This window comes from Pelophylax lessonae (assembly GCF_965119305.1).
Source record: "Pelophylax lessonae genome assembly, chromosome: 1".
NCBI lineage: Eukaryota > Metazoa > Chordata > Amphibia > Anura > Ranidae > Pelophylax > Pelophylax lessonae.
Genome location: NC_138768.1, coordinates 202,309,172 through 202,329,811, shown reverse-complemented (window position 1 = coordinate 202,329,811; position 20,640 = coordinate 202,309,172). Strand labels below are relative to the sequence as shown.

The window sequence follows — 20,640 nt, the reverse complement described above, 5'->3', positions numbered from 1 at the left end:
CTGAATACAGGCAATGGATAGCAAGAACAGAAGGATAAAACCTGAGGAGACCCCGCTGCTGCTGCTGCCTCGATCGGTGTTCCTGGAAAGAGGAAGTGATGCTGCCAGGGCGCTCTATGTAAGCCTATGGAGGCTACAAGAAAATGGCCGCCGTGCATGTAAACCATGCGGCCGGAGCGGGCGCCGGTAAAATGGCGTCGTTTGGCGCCGAAAACGCCGCTCCACAGTGCATAAAAACACACACATTACATCCCAATATAAGGATACATGTTAGATCGCCGCAGCGATCGCTGTATATGCCCAAACATGCCAAGAAAAAACATGCCCCACAGCACACAGCTTCTCAAACTGCCCAGCCTGACACACACAGTGTCATACAGCTCCCCCCCCCCTTGCAGCCCACAGCATGCAGCCGAGAGATAGGGAGACAAGCAGTGTGATTAAAGGCAGGTTACACAGTCCCAGACTGAGACCCCCCCAGACAGACAGGTCCCCACATAAATACACTTACCTCACATGGCGTGGGGAACCCGCACAGGCGAACAAGCCGCTGCACATGAGGCAGGGAGAGTCGCAATTCAAGACGCACAAAATGGGGGTTAAGAAACCGCACAGCGTCCAGTGAGGTAGCCACCTCACCAATCATCCCTGCACCGAACAGGGATGGGTCGTTCACTGTGCCAGGAGCGTTACCTGGCTGAACGCTCGATGGCAGACTGGGAAGCCACTGACCTACGACCTGCGACCAGGGGGATCAGCCCGAGACCCAGTCCGCATGATCCTCTTCGTCCGAAGAACTAACTAATGCTGACAAAAATAACAGCTAAGTAAAGATAGAGAGAAAACTCAAACAAAATATTAAAAAGAAGAAAGAGTCTGGGACAGAAAGTCCCAGCACAGAGAGAGCCAGCCACTCCTGACAAGCTAGACATTAAAACTGAGATATGGTTGCAGGAAGTAGGAGGGTATTGACTGAGGGGACCACCCCTTGAGGGTGGGATATGTTAAAGCTTTATTGTTAACATATTCTGTTGCCTAGCTACTCCTTCGGAGCAAAGTCTAATACCCCCATATGTGACGAATATGAAGAGGCGGCGACTGTCGGAGGACGTAAGAGAAAACACGTTTCTAATGCAATGCATATAGGGGTCTGTGTAACAGTGAAAACCCTTTTGCAGGGCAACCTTTGGAGTCCAGGCAAAATGTCTGAAAGATCTATTTAGACTGAAAACTACAGACAAACCATTTTAATTTTCTGCTGACTAAACAATGTAATGACTCGCTGCCAATGCCTTTTCTGCATGCATAATAGCACATTTCAAATACACTTCAGAACTAACCTGTGTGCTATTTCATCAGAAACTGTGTCTTCTGGATCATCCTCAGTGATTTCATATCTGCCTTTAAAGTCCATTTCTAATTTATCACCGAGCCTATCTTTTACAGGTCTCTTCCTCTTTAAGTGACCATTCTCTTCTTTTGGCACACGATCCTTATCATCATTCATGTACTCATCCAAATCTTTGTCTAGTTTTTCCTTCTCGCCATCATTTTCTTTTGCCATTATTTTCTTGGCTAGGACGTAATTGTAGGTCTCTGACTGCCTGCTCATATCTATCTGACCATCCATGTCCATAATTCCAAGTTCGGCAGCTACAGCCTCTTGCGTCTGCTCCTGAAGCACTGCCCCCCATATATTATTCTTCACACTTCTCGCCTGCCTGTTTTGTACGGGAGCTGGGGCCAATGTTGGTCTTGATATTGCTGGAGGAGGATGGAAAGACTTCTGGCGTTTACGTTTCCATGGAGAACCCTCATCTGTATCAGAATCAGAAAAGCTGTCATCGCTGGAATCCAAACCTTTGACATTTCTGTAAGGGACACCGGAAGACAGAGCTGCATTGTTTCTGTGGTCACCAGCTCTGGGTAAACCAAGTTTCTGTAAAAAAACACAATTATAAAAAGGCAATGAGTTTGAAAACATTTACAGAAAAAGGAAAAAAAGGTCTAAGGGAAAAAAAAAAAAAAAAGGTCTAAAAAAGGGGAAAAAAAAAAAAAAGGTCTAAAAAAAGGGGAAAAGAAAAGGTCTAAAAAAGGGGAAAAGAAAAGGTCTAAAAAAGGGGAAAAGAAAAGGTCTAAAGGGAAAAAAAAAAGTCTAAGGGAAAAATGCAGAGAACTTACACTTTAGCAGTTTGAGCCGACGATCCCGCTGATAGTGAACTACTAAAGTGTAAGTTCTCTGCATTTTTCCCTTGTTTGAAAATACTACGCAATGGGGGTTTTCTGCCTTCTGTCTTAAAGTGCACCAGACCCATGGGACAACCGAGAGGGGACCGTAGCGGTACCGAACCTACAGGATATCCAGAGGGGGTCATCTCCCATTGAACAGACATTCAACAATAACAGCCCATGCCCCTGTGGAAAGGGGGATTCCGTGTGGTGAGTGCAATACCTAGTGGGGGGCCACGAGTAGCAGCACTTAATACACCTGCACGGCATTGGGCGGACTAATCATCTGGGATTTTTGGACACTACAGTGTGGAACCGAAACCTCTAGAGTCTATTCTGTTAACATTCCAGCAACTATCTGCTATTAGAAAGCTTTATCACCCACCGGCACTATTGCACTGGGCACAACAAGACTTTATACTCCCTGCCAATCAGGGATCACATAAGCAGGTTAATAATAAAATATTACTTATTCTGCACCATTACAGCATTTCTGATTCACAAATGGGGTACTATCAAGTATCCAGCACGCTGGCACTTTTCTCCAATTGGAACACGTTGCACTTTTTATTTTAAGCAGCAATTTATATTATCCAGCACGCTGGCACTTTTTTCCAATTAAGCAAAGGGCACTTAAGCAATATATGGAATAACCACACAGTACCATTTAATGATCATTGTATTTATGGTCTCACCACCCTAGCACAGTGAACTTTCATGCAATTTATGCCATAATTAACCATACTATATTTAATGGCTGTTGTATTTACCAAGTTATAATATTGCATACGTTTGATGCTTAAATATCCCACTGCATACTGCTTGCATTCAGCAAAGTCATACATTCTCTGAAGTGGTAGCGCCAGATACAAACACCACACCATATTTTTACCCTAAAAGTCGGCTCAAATGACCACCAAAATAAATAAATAAATGAAATAGATCCATCTATGGCGAGAGAGAGAGAGAGAGAGAGAGAGCGCGCAACATAGTTCTCACACACACACACAGTATCTCACAAAAGTGAGTACACCCTTCACGTCTTTGTAAATATTTTATTATACCTTTTCATGTGACAACACTGAAGAAATTACACTTTGCTACAATGTAAAGTAGTGAGTGTACAGCCTGTATAACAGTGTAAATTTGCTGCCCCCTCAAAATAACACACAGCCATTGTCTAAGCAGCTGGCAACAAAATGAGTACACCCCTCAAGTCAAAATGTCCAAATAGGGCCTAAAGTGTCAATATTTTGTGTGGCCAGCATTCTTTTCCAGCACTGCCTTAACCCTCTTGGGCATGGAGTTCACCAGAGCTTCGCAGGTTGCCACTGGAGTCATCTTCCACTCCTCCATGATGATATCATGGAGCCGGTTGATCTTAGAGACCTTGCGCTCCTCCACCTTCCATTTGAAGATGCCCCAAAGATGCTCAATCGGGTTTAGGTCTAGACATATGCTTGGCCAGTCCATCACCTTTACCCTCAGCTTCTTTAGCAAGGCAGTGGTCATCTTGGAGGTGTGTTTGGGGTCGTTATGTTGGAATACTGCCCTGCCACGCAATCTCTGAAGGGAGGGGCTCATGCTCCACTAAGTCACAGTACGTGTTGGCATTCATGGTCCCTCAATGAACTGTAGCTCCCCAGTGCCAGCAGCACTCATGCAGCCCCAGACCATGACACTCCCACCACCATGCTTGACTGTAGGCAAGACACACTTGTCTTTGTACTCATCTGGTTGCAGCCACACACGCTTAACACCATCTGAACCAAATACGTTTATCTTGGTCTCATCAGGCCACAGAACATGGTTCCAGCAATCCATGTCCTTAGCCTGCTTGTCTTCAGCAAACTGTTTGCAGGCTTTTTTGTGCATCATCTTGCACACGTGTAACCCCCCTCCCCCTTTTACGTATCCCAGGCTCCGCTTGCCCATGTGTGGGCCCTGGACCAGCATAGCGGGTGCCCCTGGGTAGGGAAGCAGGGAGGAGAGAAAACAGGCATCCGCTCTCCTTTCCTACTAGTTGTTGACCCGGAAGTGACGCGTGACCATATTTCCAGGTCCTGCTGACAATTTCCCTGGCCATCAAGGCTGGTAAAAAATGTAATGCACTGCGATGTGCATTGCATTACATTCAGTTGAACACAGGGGAGACATGCAGGGTCTTTAAGATCCTAAATGTCCTCCTTCGCAATGCTAAACTGATGACCTATAGGGGTCTTTTAAAGCATCGCCTATGAAAAATATAGGGTACTGACATGTTTAAGGTTTGACATGTTGGGTATCTATTTACTCGATGCAACCTCGGCTTTTATATTTTTCCAAAAAAAAAAAATTCAGAAAAAAAAAAAAAAAAAACAGGTAATTGCATTTTTGTGCCCCCTAAAATTTACTTATGTGTTTTTGCAGTAAGATTGTGTGACATAAAAATATTGGAATTATCACTATTTTCTTCTCTAGTGCAGGGGTAGGAAAGCTTAAAGAGGTGGAGATCTACCTGAACTACGTGGGAGAAGTCAAAGATCACTGGGCACAGAGTCGCATCCTCAAACCTGATTCAAACCTCTAATTTCCATACTACTGTGTCACAATCGTGTGCATTGCACGCCAATCATGGGTTTAAATCAGGTGGTGAGGAGGCAACATTGGTAACACCTCCTCACGACGTATCAAAAAATACCCGGATCACATTTCAGAGGAGCAGCAGTGCCTGTTGCACATGTGAATGAGCCCTTAGTTGCATTCCACAGAAGCACCCTTAGGTTCACATGTAAAGTTGGGGGGGGGGGGGGAGGTGTGACGGTGGCGGGTATCAGACCCCTGGCCTTCTCATCCACCTCGTGACCAAAGACCAGGCAATCCCACACCCTGACGTCACTTGCGTAACAATGCCACTCATCTGCACCCGGCACACAGATTGTCCAGCTTCCGGGACCACAATCTAGATGCCAGCGACAGAGCGATTGTCACCGGGCTAATTAAACAATTAACCCTTTCTCTGCCACCAACTCTACGTTATAATGAGCCCAGAGGACGCTCGTAATTTTAGAAATACCAATTATGACTTTAGAATAACCATCTGTTAAGCCCCGTACACACGTGCAGATCGTCGGCCGAACGATCGGCCGTCTTTTGTCCCCGGGCTGTCGTGTCTGTTGAAAAGTGCAAAAGACTGCACAAGAATTTTGTCCGCCGACTACAGCCGACTGCAGAAGTTAACTTTCCCTGTGTTTTTTCTTTTCTGAGCATGCCCAGTCTTGCAAATCTGCTGTCTGTCGGCCGAATTCTGTATTGACTGGCGAACAATCGGCCGCTCTGGTGTCGGCATACAAAAATTTTAATGCTTGCACGACAGATTATTTTCGGCCGAAAGTGCGCTGTCGGCTGTCGGAAGCATCATACTAACAAGCCTACAATCGGCCGTCGGCCGAAGCTTTTCGGCCGACAATCTGCACGTGTGTACGGGCCTTAACACACACTGTCACCTCAGACAAGAATGTTCAGATAGGTTAGCCTAAACAGTAGCGCTCTTTCAGGAGGCAGGTTCTTTTGGGTCAGTTTGCGTTTAAGAGCTTAGAGACAAAGTTAACACTTTTTAAAATAAGGTTTAATTATAAGAAAGGTTAAAATTGGTGCGAATAAAAATATTTACAGAAAAATGGGTTACAAAGAAATAGAGACAATACAGCAATTTAGAAATACGAAGATAAAGAATGACAATACTTGCATTAAAACGGTCCTGTTATTACCTTAGTTTCAGAAGCTAAACAGGTATGATCGGTTCCCCTTGAGCGATGTTATTGCTTGGATGGTAGGATGAGAACTGAACTCTATCAGTTCCTGTCCTTTTCTCTGACCCCCCAGGGGGTGTCACCAGAAGTACTTGGCCAATAGGCTCTGAGTCCATGGGCGGCCCCCTTGGAGGCTCACAGATGCTAAGACACATCCCGTTTAGACATATTAAAATCACTCATATCTGGAAATATGTAACGGTTACATGCTTGAAACTGACATTGGATTGTACGGTATTTTATCTATTTTCTACAGACACTAAACTATCTCAGAATAACCTCTGACCTGTAAGGCATCTGATCGCTAGCTGGTCTCCCCTAGCAACGACAGTAATCAAGTTTGATCTTAATTTGCTCGGTATTTTAACTGGCATTCAAATATATATTTCCTAGAGACATATCTTGCTTGTGTATGAAATTATGAAGTTTGAGGTTAACTGTGTCCCCACACAACAGGCTATTGAAGGCTTTTGTTCTATGACCTAGGAGCCATATGGCTGTGTTCAGATTACCAATTAACTCGAGAGCACGAGGAGACGGAATGGCTAGGAGGCCAATCTGCTTGTTAATGAAAAAGGTGTTAGAAGCCTTGCATACTAGTGTTCAGTGACCCAGGGGGTAATTAACACTGCCAAAAGGAGCTGGGGGATGAGGGCTGGTAAGAAATGACCCATTTGGTTTCTAACACGGTCAGCTGAGCTCGAAACACAAGATGGATGCTTGCGACAGCGTTTGAACGAAATGGCTGCCTGACAAACTACCATTACAGGAGGGTTAAAATCCTGCGGTTGAGCTTACTGTCCCCATTCACAGTAGCAGCCAAAGGTGTACACATGCCACAGCAGGATTAAAACCCCTGTTGCTTTTGATGGGTGCTATTGCCTGCTAATCGTGACTAATTCAAGTAAATGGGGCCATTCTGCAAGTGCCCTGCAACTGCATGCTTATGCGCCTTCCAAGGGCAGGTGGGGGGAAAGCAACACAACGCTGCCTGCCTTAACCCCTTGTTCGTTGTACTTCACAAGGTTGCAGGGCACTTGTAGAGCGGCCACATTCACCTAAATGGGTCATGCTTGGCAGGTGCTACACCCTCCAACCATGACAGGGCGAATAACTTCTGAGGCTGCGACATGTACACTCCTAGCAACTGCAACCAAAGATGGTGTGGTTGGAACAGGGGTGTTCAAAACTTGTCTTAACCACTTACCGCCCGCCGTCATAGGACGGCGGGACGGTGCGGCTATTATCCTGGGCGGACGTCATATGACGTGACCCAGTAAATGCACGGCAGGCGCGCGATCGCGGGCGCGCCGCCGTGCACTGCCGGTGTGGGCGTGTCCCCGGGACACAGCCGGTCACCGGCAGGGGGGAAACAGCCAATAGGCATGGCTGTTTCCCACGTGATCGGCTGTGTTCCAATGACACAGCCGATCACAATGGAGGCGCCCGGGAGATGACCGCGCATGCGCGATCGGGAGCGCGCAGCGCGGTCATGTCGGTGGCACTGTGTTCCGTAGGAACACAGCTGTCACCGGCGGTAGTAAGCAGTCACTGACAGTGACTGTTTACTATGTGATCGGCTGTGAATCTATTCACAGCCGATCACAAAATGTAAACAAAGAGCAGTAACTCAGTGTTACTAGCTCTTCTCTCCTCATACAGCTTCCAGTGTGAGGGGAGAAGAGCTAGAAACATTGAGTTACTGCTCTGTACCCCTGTAAAAAGTAAAAAGCACACAAATAAAGGTCCCCCACACACAGTCCTCAGCCCCCCCCAATGTCCCCTGTCACCCAACAGTCACCTCATCAGTGCCCAGAAATTGACACCCATAAGGCTACGTTCACATGTGAGCGTAGCGATCGCAGGCAGAATAACCGCGATTCTGCCCGCGATCCGGAAATCATTGCTAATTGCGGGACGCCTGTGCGTTGCCCGTGATTTGCAATAGCACCCCAAACGCTGTGCGATGTTGCCGCCATTTCCGCCTGCCGAATCGCGGTAACATCGCGCAAACATCGCATGACGCCCAAAAAAGGTACAAGAGTTTCTTTGGGGCGTCATGCGTTGTTTGCGTGATGTTACCTCGATTCGGCAGGCGGAAATCGCTGCAACATCGCACAGCGTTTGGGGTGCTATTGCAAATCACGGGCAACGCACAGGCGTCCCGCCATTTGCAATGATTTCTGGATCACGGGCAGAATCGCAGTGATTCTGCCCATGATCGCTACGCTCACATGTGAACATAGCCTAAAGTTCACCGGTCACCAGAGACTGCCATCAGTACCGCCGTGCACCATCGCCCGTCACCTGTCACCCATCAGTGACCATCGCCCGTCACCCCATCAATCACCGTCACCTGTCACCCCATCAATCACCGTCACCTGTCACCCCATCAATCACCGTCACCTGTCACCCCATCAATCACCGTCATCTGTCACCCCATCAGTCACCGTCATCTGTCACCCTATCAATCATCGTCACTTGACACCCCATCAGTGATCGTCACTTGTCACCCCATCAATCATCGTCACATGTCACCCCGTCAGTGATTGTCATCTGTCACCCCATCAATCATCGTCACTTGTCACCTCATCAATCATCGTCGCCTGTCACCTCATCAATCATCATCACCTGTCACCCCATCAGTCATCGTCACCTGTCACCCCATCAGTCATCGTCACCTGTCACCCCATCAGTCATCTTCACCTGTCACTCCATCAGTCATCTTCACCTGTCACCCCATCAGTCATCGTCACCTGTCACCCCATCAGTCATCGTCACCTGTCACCCCATCAGTCATCGTCACCTGTTTGTCATATACATGCAATCACTTACTGACCGCCTAACGACTATATGCGTCGGCCATTAAAAGCTAAATACTGGGGTTATGGCAGCAGATAGCCCCCATAACCCCGGTATTTTTTGAAACGGCGGGCGGTCGGCTTTCAGATAAGGGTGGTCCCAGTGGCGGATTCGCCGCGGAATTACCCTTGCGGTGCAGGGGAAGAGGTGCCCCCCCCCCCTCCTGCCGCGTCCCAGACGTTTTCCCAGCTTACCCAGCTTTTTCTTTTTTAGTGTAGTTGTGAGGTGTGAGGTCTTTTTGACCCCAGATCTCACAATAAAGAGGACCTGTCATGCCTATTTCTATTACAAGGGATGTTTACATTCCTTGTAATAGGAATAAAAATGATCAAAACATTTTTTTTTTTAAACTGTGTAAAAATAAAAAAATAATAAATAAAATAGGAAAAAAAAAAAAATTAAAGCGCCCTGCCTCCGTTAGCTCGCGCGCAGAAGCAAACGCATACGCAAGTCCCGCCCACATATGTAAACGGTGTTCAAACCATACATGTGAGGTATCGCCGCGATCGTTAGTGCGAGAGCAATAATTTGAGCCATAGACCTCCTCTGTAACTCTAAGCTAGTGACCTGCAGAAATTTTTAAAATGTTGCCTATGGGGATTTTTAAGTACCAATGTTTGGCGCCATTCTGTGAGCATGCACAATTTTGAAGCATGACATGTTGGGTATCTAATTACTCGGCGTAACATTATCTTTCATATTATGGAAAAAAAATTGTGCTAAATTTACTGTTTTCTTATGTTTTAGTTAAAAAAAGTGAATTTTTTTTCAAAAAAAATCGCATTTGGAAGACTGCTGCGCAAATATGGTGTGATAAAAAATATTGCAACGATCTCCATTTTATTCTCTAGGGTCTCTGCTAAAAAAAAATATATAATGTTTGGGGGTTCTAAGTAGTTTTCTAGCAAAAAAAAATGATTTTAGCTTGTAAACACCAAGTGTCAAAAATAGGCCCAGTCTTAAAGTGGATAAATGGACAACTTTGTGTAAAGCGCTACTTGGATGTTAGGCCTATGTATGTGGCCAGGCTGTGAAAAAGTGTTACACATGTGGTATCGCCATACTCAGGAGGAATAGCAAAATGTATTTTGGGGTGCAATTTTTGCTATGTACATGCTATGTGTTAGAAATATTGCATAAATGGACAGCTTTGTGTAAAAAAAATGTGTTTTCATTTTCTTTCCACATTTTCCAAAAACTTGTGGAAAAAAATTACATATTCAAAAGACTCATTATGCCTCAAAAATTATACGTTGGGCTGTTTGCTTTCCAAAATGGGGTAATTTTATGGGGGTTTCCATTGTCCTGGTGCTCCAGGGCCTTCAAAAGTGCGATAGGTTGTCAGGAAATTATATGTGTAATTTGTGCTCCTAGAATGCCGGACGGGGCTACTTGGATGTTAGGCCTCTGTATGTGGCCAGGCTGTGAAAAAGTCTCACACATGTGGTATCTCCATACTCAGGAGGAGTAGTAGAATGTGTTTTGGGGTGTAGTTGCAAGTATACATGTGCTGTGTGAGAGAAATAACCTGTTAATACGGCAATTTGTAAAAAAAAAAAAAAAAAAAAAATAAATCTTCATTTTGCAAAGCATTGTGGGAAAAAATTACAACTTCAAAAAACTCACCATGCCCCTTATTAAATACCTTGGAATGTCTACTTTCCAAAAAGGGGTCATTTGGGGGGTATTTGTACTTTCCTGACTTTTTAGTGTCTCAAGAAATGAGATAGGCCTTCAGTACATCAGGTGTGATCAATTTTCAATGATTCGCACCATAGCTTGTGGACTCTATAACTTTCACAAAGACCAAATAATATACACTTACTTGGGTTATTTTTACCAAAGATAAGTAGCAGTATAAATTTTGGCCAAAATTTGTGAAGAAAAATTACTAATTTGCAAAATTTTATGACAGAAACAAAGAAAAATGCGTTTTTTCACAATATTTTCAGTCTTTTTTTATTTATAGCACAAAAAATAAAAAACCCAGTATTGATCAAATACCATCAAAAGAAAGCTCTATTTGTGTGAAAAAAAGGACACAATTTTTGTATGGGTACAGTGTTGCATGACTGAGTAATTCTCAGTCAAAGTGTGAGAGCGCTGAAAGCTGAAAATCGGTCTGGGCAGGAAGGGGGTGAAAGTGCACTGTAGGCAAGTGGTTAAGTATGGGGTTTTACCACCCTCCAAAATGTGAATGGAAGTCTATGGCTAAAGCCAGCAAACCCGCAGGAAAGCAGAGCATGCTGGGTCAGTGATGTTACAAGGAGGTGGTGCCAACCCAGTGACGTCACCAGGTAATCCTGCCGCTGTTATTTAAGAGCTGCGTCACATGGCGAAGTTGGCAGACAGCAGGAGCTGATTCTGAGGATTTTTCTGTTTCTTTTTCCGGGTCGGCTGTGGCAGTGTGATTGACGATGGATTTACACCGGGGGGCATTTCACCCACCCAATGTCCTGACCTGCAAGGCTGCATGCTTGGATAAGGGTATGCTATAGATTTTGGGGGAGGAACTCCAATTTTTTGTTTTGGTGTGGGGTTTTCCTTAAAATCCATACCAGACCCGAAAAGCCTGGTATGCATTTATTTTTCATTGTCGGCATTCTTTTTATTTTTTTTATGTACACTCAGCTGTCAGTGGGGAAACTTGCTAACAACTAATGAGTCCATTTGTTAAAGGGATTGTAAAGACAGAAGGTTTTTTTTTTTTTTTTATATATCTTAATGTATTCTATGCATTAAGATAAAAAAAAAAACCTGTGTGAAGCAGCCCCCCTCAGCCGGCCTTTATCCAGCGATGTTGCAGGAGTGTCTAAGTTGCCTGAGACTCCCCTCCTCATTGGCTTAGACAGCAGCATGGTGTGATTGGCTCCCGCTGCTTTCAAATTCAGCCAATCAGGAGAGGGGGCGGGGTCGAGTCACAGCTCCATGTCTGAATGAACACAGGAAGCGGTGACTCAGCTTGGGTGCCCCCACAGCAAGCTGCTTGCTGTGGGGGAACTCAACAAAAGGAAGGGGCCAAGAGAGCGGAAGAGGGACCCGAGAAGAGGAGGATCCAGGCCATTCTGTGTAAATCAACTGCACAGAGCAGGTAAGTGTTTGTTGTTTTAAAAAACAACAAGACTTTACAATCACTTTTCCCACTTAAGGGCCGCTCGCCACAGATTTACTGCGGCAGGCTGCCCCTTCTGCGCGAACCTACATCGGTCGCGCGTCTGGACTTGGCACTCTCAGCAGCCAGGACTCTGATGCACGGTGCCAGCGGCTCTGATTGCCGCCGGGCACGCATGATCGTTCCCCGCTGAGAGAGAAGAACGGTCAGCTGTTGTTAACACAGCTGACCATTCTCTCTGGAATGATCACAGAGCCCCTGTGATCCTTCTATATAGGAATACAGGTCTCTGTGATCATTTCAAAAGCCCAACCCCCATACAGTTAGAAACACTCCCCTAGGCTTACATTTAACCCCTTGATCACCCACTGTGTTAACCCCTTCCCTGCCAGTGTCAGTACAGTAACAGTGCATAGTTTTAGCACTGATTACTGTCGTAAGGTCACTGGTCCCCCAAAAGTGTCCGTTATAGGTCCGATCTGTCTGCTGCAATCCCGCTAAAAATCGCAGATCACCGCCATTACCAGTAAAAAAAACAAAAATAATAAAAATTACAAAACTTTCCCGTAGTTAGTAGACGCGCAAACCAATCAAAATATGCTTATTTATTATGTAGCAGAAAACAAATTGGTCTAAAACTTGATTTTTAAATTTTTTTTGGAAATATTATATAGCAGAAAGTGAAATATATTGTTTTTTTTCTTTCAGAATTGTCATTTATTTTGTTTATAGCGCAAAAAATAAAAATCATGGAGGTGATCAAATACCACCAAAAGAAAGCTCTATTTGTGGGGGAAAAAAAAGGACATCAATTTTTGTTTGGTACAGCATCGCACGACCGCGCAATTGTCTGTTAAAGTAACGCAGTCCCGAATCGCAAAAAAATGGCCTGGTCATTAAGGGGGCAAATCCTTCCAGTCCAGAAGTGGTTAAGGATGAGGCAGCTGGCTTCCTGGCCAACTCCATAACCACTTGCTGACCAGGCTTTTTCTGGCACTTTTTTTTTTTTTTTTAATTTACAATTTTTCAGTATTTTTTGCTGGAAAATGACTTATAACCCCCAAACATCACTATTTTTTTAGAAATTAGCCAGAATGAGCCAGCGGTACAGGTAAGCCCTAGAAGCCTGTCACACTGGGAGACCCAAGATACCCGGGACGTCCGCCGGCCGGCTACAGTCCCGAACGAAGCCGGATTTGGCTTTGATCGGGTCTCTAATGTAGTCACTGGTGCCGATTTTTTAAAAATGACAAAAAAAAAAAAAAAAAAAAAAAAGTACATACTTTGAACTGCAAAGGAGGGATTTGGGGTCTTTTAGAACCCAGATTCCTCCATAAAGAGTATCTGTCACTGCCTATTACTGTCACAAGGGATGTTTACATTCCTTGTGATAGCAATAAAAAACCAGAGTTAGACTTACCGGTAACTCTGTTTCTAGGAGTCGTCCAGGACAGCACAGGAGATATAGGCTCCACCTCCGGAGACAGGAAACACAAAGGATCAGGTGAATAAAGGGGCGGACACCCACCATCTTCCCCAGTCTTTATCCGAGAACTCCCCGGACATGGCATCTGTAACAAGACAAAAAGACACTTGCCCATGGTTAAAACAGCATTATAGGGAGGGAATCCCTGCTGTCCTGGACGACTCCTAGAAACAGAGTTACCGGTAAGTCTAACTCTGGTTTTTCTCCAGTCGTCTGTCCAGGACAGCACAGGAGAGATCAACGAGAACTTACCAGATTAGGGTGGGACTACCGCCTGGAGGACCTTCCTTCCAAACGCTTGATCTTGCGCAGAGAGAAGGTCCAGTATGTAGTGCTTGATGAATGTCGAGAAGCTAGACCAGGTGGCTGCTTTGCAAATTTGTTCTGGTTTGCCCCAGCCCGCTCCGCCCAAGAAGCAGATAATGCCCTCGTGGAGTGGGCTAACAGAGAAAAAGGGCATTCCTTATCTAAACTTCTATAAGCTTCTACTATCGCCTGTTTAATCCACCTGGCTATAGTATTCTTTGAAGCCTGCTGCCCCTTATTTTTCCCTGAATGCACTACAAATAAAGCATTGGATTTTCTAAAGCTCTTAGACAACTCTAGATAGCTTAACACACAGGCCCTGACATCTAAAAGATGAAACTCTGCTTCCCTTGGATTGGAAGGGGAGGAGCAGAAGGATGGTAACACCATTTCTTGGGCCCTGTGGAACCTGGAAGCCACCTTAGGAAGGAATCCTGGATCTGTACGTACGACCAACCTATCTTCAAAAATTTGAAGAAAAGGTTCCCTAACTGAAAGCGCCTGAAGCTCACTAATGCGCCTGGCTGTAGAAATTGCTACCAGAAAGGCTGTCTTAAGGGTAATATACTTTGACAGATCTACATCCTGCAAAAGTTTTATCCAACCCTGTAGTACTATTGACAAGTCCCATTTAGGACTTTGGTGAAAATCCTGGGAGAAGAACTCAATCCGAATGGCAGGGCTCTGAACTGCAGATGGCGAACAGCACTCCCCCATCTTATCGCTATTCTTAAAAGTTTTTGAGACTTCTTGTGAATCGGGATATGAAGATAGGCATCCCTTAGATCCAGGGAAGCCATAAAGCAATTTGGGGGGAGCATGGCTTTCACCGTAAAGATGGTTTCCATCCGGAATTTTTTGTAGGTCACCCATCTGTTCAGAGGTTTTAGGTTCAGGATTAGCCGAAAAATCCCCGATGGCTTTTTTACCACAAAGACGTGCGAGTAGAAACCCATGTTTGTTTCTTCCTGGGGCACTGGAACAAGAACTTTCTGGTCCACAAGGTCGCCAATTTGCGAGAACAGTGCCGACTACTTTAGGGGATCTTTGGGAGGGGAGGTCAGAACTGTTCTCGCGGGTGGAATACCCTGGAACTGAATCTGATAACCTTCCTTGATAATCCTCAATATGAACCCGTTTTGGGTCACGCTTTCCCACTGTGGGAGGAATTGACCCAACCTTCCCCCCACCGGAACCCGGTCATTGGGGTTTAGAGGTTTTTTTAGGAGAGGAAAAGAGAATACCTTTCTTTTGTTGTCCTCTCCCCCACTGCTTTTTCGTGGCTGGCATTTTGGAAGTTTGCCCTTGGGGTCTTTGGGGACGAAAAAAAACGTCGCTCTGGAGCTTTCTTGGGCTTTGACGGAAAAGCTGACGTGAGGAGTTCACCAGGGCTGCAGTTCTGGCGGACAACTTGACCGATTCTGCCGAAGCATCTGCCATATACCCGGCCGCTTTTGACAGCATAGGAATGGAATCCAGAATTTCTTTACGGGAAGTCCCTCCCTCCAGATGGGCTTTAAGTTGGTCCAGCCAAACCTCCAGATTTCTGGCCACCACTGTTGTGGCCATAGCTGGTTTTAGGTTAGCCATAACTGCCTCCCATGACCTTTTAAGGAGAACCTCTATTCTCTTATCCATAGGTTCTTTAAGGACACCCATATCCTCAAAGGCCAGGTCTGTAGATTTGGGGCATTGTGAGAAGGCCGCATCCAGCTTGGGAAACTTGTTCCAAATACAAGAGGGGTCCTCCTTAAAGGGAAACCTCCTCTTTAAGCTCTTTGGGAAAAACAGCTTCTTTTCAGGCTCCACCCACTCCTTTTTAATGGAGTCCGACAAAGTGTCATGTATCGGAAATACCCTAGACTGAGCTTCTTTCAGGGTTTGGTACATTTTGTCATGTAGGGACAGAGAGACCTGCTCTTCCTTAATTTCTAAGGTCTCATAAATCACTCCTAGTAAAGCATCCACTTCCTCCAGTGATAACTTATACCTAGGCAAATTAGTCCCTAACTCAAGGACCTCCCTGGAAGAAGCTGCCTCACTAAGCTCTTCAAGGGAATCTGAGTCCTCTGCCTCTGTTTCTACACCCTCCTCTGGGGCTGAAACTAGGGGGGCTTCTGCTGGCTGTCTGGGGGTCTCTATGTTAGTCAGCATAGATTTAATCGCTTTCATCTCCTTTTGGACTCCTGCGATTAACTCCTTGCATGCCCCTGTTGACTCCTTATAGACCAATTTGTCTATACAGGGTTTACAAAGGGGTTTACACCAGCCCTTAAACTTAGCAGCACAGGCCGGGCATCTTTTCTTCCCCGAAGGTTTCTCTGTGTCTTTGGGCTGAGCCTGAAGACGAGAGAAGGGGAAAAAAACAAGGAGAGGGTGAGACCCTAACAGAAAAAACAAGGAGGGGGGATAAACTACAATAGCCACCCCCTCCCCCTGCCAGAGAAGTTAAGCCATAGTTCCAAGGCTCATTAGCCCGAACTCAGCTTAGAGGGGGGGGGGGGGGGGGGAGCAATAAAACAACAGGGAAATCACAGCATTCTGAGGGTCCCTGTACTCACCCCCCCCCCTCTCCCAGCCCAGTAGGTAGCCTACCCCTGTGACACCTACCTGGGCCGAGATGGCGCCACCACCGCTGTGTCCCGCAGTCTCTGTGAGAGAGGCCTCTTTGTCCTGCAGCATCATGCCGCTGCGTTCAGCTCAGGGAAGCCTCGCGGTCCTGGAGCGGCTTTGGCAGTTTAAATAAACCGCCACGGCTCCGGCGTCATCACCGCTGTGAGAGCCGGAAGTGATGCGCCGGAAGCCCCGCCCTCCTCCTATGCGCTCCAAAGGCCGTAACTCAAGGCCTGCGCATGCGTCCCCCTGCCTGAATGCGGAAGTCCTCAGTACGGCGACCGGACTCCCCCTTGTAGCAGGTACTCGAACATAGCCCTCCCCGGGCTCCAGGAGGAGATGCGCTGGACACGGCCTTGTCGACCACCGGGGGCCCCCACCGCTGACCTCCTTCCCAGGGTAGGTACAGCACAGCTCCACACCTGCCTCCTCCTCCGGGGAGGAAACACAAAAGACTGGGGAAGATGGTGGGTGTCCGCCCCTTTATTCACCTGATCCTTTGTGTTTCCTGTCTCCTGAGGTGGAGCCTATATCTCCTGTGCTGTCCTGGACAGACGACTGGAGAAAGTGATTTTTTTTTTTTTTTTTAAAAGGGACCGTGAAAAAAAAAAAAAAATAGGAAAAAAAAAAAAAAATTGAAAGCACCCCCGTCTCACACACCAAAGAAAAGGTATACGCAAGTCGCGCCTGCAAATGTAAACGGTGTTGAAATCACACATGAGGTATCGCCGCAATCGTCAGAGCAAAAGCAATAATTCCAGAAAAAGACCTCTGTAACTCTTAACTGGAAATTTTTAAAAACATTGCCTATGGAGATTAAGTACCGTAGTTTGTCGCCATTTCACAAGTTCATGCAATTTTGAACTGTAACATGTTGGGTATCTATTTACTCGGCGTCCTCAAACAGAAGGTGGAGGAGAGCAAGGTCTCTAACATCCACCAGCTCCGTGATGTTGTCATGGAGGAGTGGAAGAGGACTCCAGTGGTGACCTGTGAAGCTCTGGTGAACTCCATGCCCAAGAGGGTTAAGGGCAGTGCTGGAAAATAATGGTGGCCACACACAATATTGACACTTTGGGCCCAATTTGGACATTTTCACTTAGGGGTGTACTCACTTTTGTTGCCAGCGGTTTAGACAATGGCTGTGTTTTGAGTTATTTTGAGGGGACAGCAAATTTACACTGTTATACAATCTGTACACTCACTACTTTACATTGTAGCAAAGGGTCATCACATGAAAAGATATAATAAAATATTTACAAAAATCCGAGGGGTGTACTCACTTTTGTGAGCTATTGCACGTGATCCCGTGCTTCCAGGTAGCAAGCGCAACTGCACCAACAAGTCACTCCTGGTGGCACCCGTGCAGGGGTGGGGGCGATCAGCGAGTACTCGATGTCCGCTGGCACCCGCTGATCATTTGTTACAGAGGCAGAACAGCAGTCTCTGTCTATGTAAACAAGGCAGATTACCATTCTGTCAGTAGGGAAGGCATGGATCCTGTGTTCCTGTAAAGCAGGGACATGGATCTATGCCTTCCCCTAGTAAAAGCACCTCCTCCACTGTACACAAACATTGGCTAGGCACACAGTTACTGAAAAAGACAGTGGCTGCACACCACGGCCATACCTGAATCCTTTTTTTTTTTTTTTTTTTTTTTTTAAATACCCCACTGTGACAGACACAGGACACTGGCAAATTACAGATGGTTAACGTGTTTACACAAAAGACTGTGCTTGGGCACACAGGTAACCCTTTGATCGCACTGATGTTTAAACCCTTCCCAGCAAGTGTCAGAGCAGATTTTTAGCACTGTATTAGTGTCACTTAGGGTTGCACCAATGCCTGTATGGGTGCTAATACAAGGCATTTGCACGAGCAAATGCACCGATCGCCAAAACCGATACCTTCTGGCTTTTCCCCCTCTAACAGCTAAAATGTAAAGAAAAGAATGCCGGCAAGTATTGGTTAAGGAGCGGTGACGCTGTGTCCTTAACCAATGACATTTCATCTGTCCGCAGGACTCCCTCAACTGAGCCCTCCTCCCCTCCTGCTAGCTATCACCTTACTGTCCTGAAGGACAGATAGAGCAGCGCCATCTAAGTGCAGTATGACGGCAATTTAATGTATGAAAGGTAGTAAATACACTCACAAGGTTAAAAACAATTCCATCATAAATCTTGGGTGGTAGCGGCTGGTGTGTTGGTGGCCAGAGGTCCCGGGGGCGATGGTAGCTATTAACGCTTCCTGGTAAACTTAGACACTCTGGTGCACTGATGTCATCACTTCTGGGTACTCTGAGTTTACCAGTAAACGCTGAGAGCCACCAGCACCCCTGGACCTCTGGCCACTGACACACCAGCGGCTACCAACCGAGTACAGAGCGGATGAACACCACCACGTTCATCATTTATGATGGAATTGTTTTTAACCTTGTGAGTGTATTTCTTGGTATCAGAGAGAACTTTAAAAAAAAGTATCCGCACTCAGAGTTTAAAAAAATGGCATGGGTGCATTCCTAGCGTCACTGGTCCCTAAAAAGCATCAGGTGTCTCATTTGTCCGCCGCAATGTCGAAGTCCTGCTATAACCCGCTGATCGCTGCCATTACTAGTAAAAAAAAAAAAAAAAACATCACATAAATAAAAATTCCATAGATCTATCCCATAGTTTGCAGACACTATAACTTTTGTGCAAACCAATCAATATATGCATAATGGGCTGTTTTTGACCAAAAATATGTAGAATATATATTGGCATAAAATCGAAGAAATGTGTATTTTTACATGTTTTATTGGATGGATTTTAGAGCAGAAAGTAAAAAATAATATTTTTTTCAAAATTGTTGGACTTTGTTTATAGCGCACAAAATAAGAACCTCAGAGGTGATCAAACACCACCAAAATAAAGCTCTATTTGTGGGAAAAAAATTACATACATTATTTGGGTACAGCGCCACACGTCCGCGCAATTGTCAACTAAAGTAGCGCATCGCGGTAGCCCAAAAAATGGACTGGTCATGAAGGGGGGTAAATCTTCTGGGGCTGAAGTGGATACAAAGGCAGAAAACACAGTAAGAAACAATATCATGAGAAATAAAAGGACAGAGCCATTAATAATAGAGCAATGTGGGGAGAGGTGTGCACATGTCACAGGCAGCCAGGAAGTGCAGTCAATGTACATCTGAGGGGGGCATGCAAGGAAAATATAAAAACAGCATTTTAGCTTGCACAGGATTGGATGATAGAAATCAGCAGAGCTTCCCCTCAGATCTACAGTAATGCACTTCCAAGTTCCTAGTGCAGTGGATTTGTCTTTGGTGAATAGCCCCCCTTGTGTCCCCATACACACAGAGGAGAACTCATTGTATATAGAGAGGAGCCCACACTGCGCACTACACCTGGGCTTCATGGCGGGAACAGAGCTCAGCCCGCCCATTAACTGCCAGCTACCTGCTGCTGGGCTCTGTCAGCCGACTCCTTCATGTCTGTATCAGAGCCGCTCAGCTCCCCATCCTCCAACTCTTCATCCTCCATCATTCCCCGGGCGGCTTCCAGCGCCATGACACTGAGAGGAAAAGCGGAATCACGTCAAGGCAGAGGAGAGCACGCACACTGCACATTACTTCCGGGGGAGCACCGGGAGAGTGCCGTTGTAACGTTAAAAAACCATACCCCGTGGAGAAACCATACCCTCGTCACTTCCGGTCTGAAACTGCTGAGCAGCGCAGCAGTGCGCATGCTCAGAGCCCCGGAAACTTCAAGGAACAGCAGAGAAGATCAGAAGTACGCATGCTCGGAGGGGATGGAAATAATACGGAGTATGTGTTTAACGTTATACTTGCCGCGATTACAATAAAAAGCTCCTCTGCAACATTGCTCATCCCCGCTGGTATCCCTGTCACTTCCCTTATGTCGGCTAATAAATATGAAATCGGCAGCGGGTGTATGAAATGAGATATGTCTGCTCCGTGAGCCGCTTTTATATTAATTAGCCGAGATGAGGGAAGTGACAGGGGAAGGAGCGGGGATGAGCAATGTTGCAGAGGAGCTGTTTTAATGTAATCGCGGCAAGTATAACGTTAAAAACACTACTGTGAGAAAACCATACCCTCCGGAAGTGACGAGGGGTATGGTTTTCTCACGGGTATGGTTTTTTCACGGAACACCGTACACTGTGCCCGCCTTACTGCTGCGACACTATTACAAGTAATACGGTACAGCATGCTGTGGCATGGGGCGG

At 46.0% G+C, this 20,640-nt stretch overlaps 1 protein-coding gene across 1 annotated transcript in view; it reads right to left on the bottom strand.

Moving 5' to 3' along the window:
* PHAX (phosphorylated adaptor for RNA export) overlaps nucleotides 1–20,045 on the bottom strand; it is a 51,202-nt gene extending 31,157 nt beyond the window's left edge. Inside the window, exons 1-2 of the mRNA XM_082261984.1 lie at nucleotides 19,851–20,045; nucleotides 1,341–1,939 (exon numbers count right to left, since the gene is read on the bottom strand). Of these exons, the coding sequence (XP_082118110.1) occupies nucleotides 1,341–1,939; nucleotides 19,851–19,961 (710 nt within the window). The 5' untranslated portion in view covers nucleotides 19,962–20,045. The remainder of the gene's footprint in view (nucleotides 1–1,340; nucleotides 1,940–19,850) is intronic.
* Between the last annotated feature and the right edge of the window lie 595 nt (nucleotides 20,046–20,640).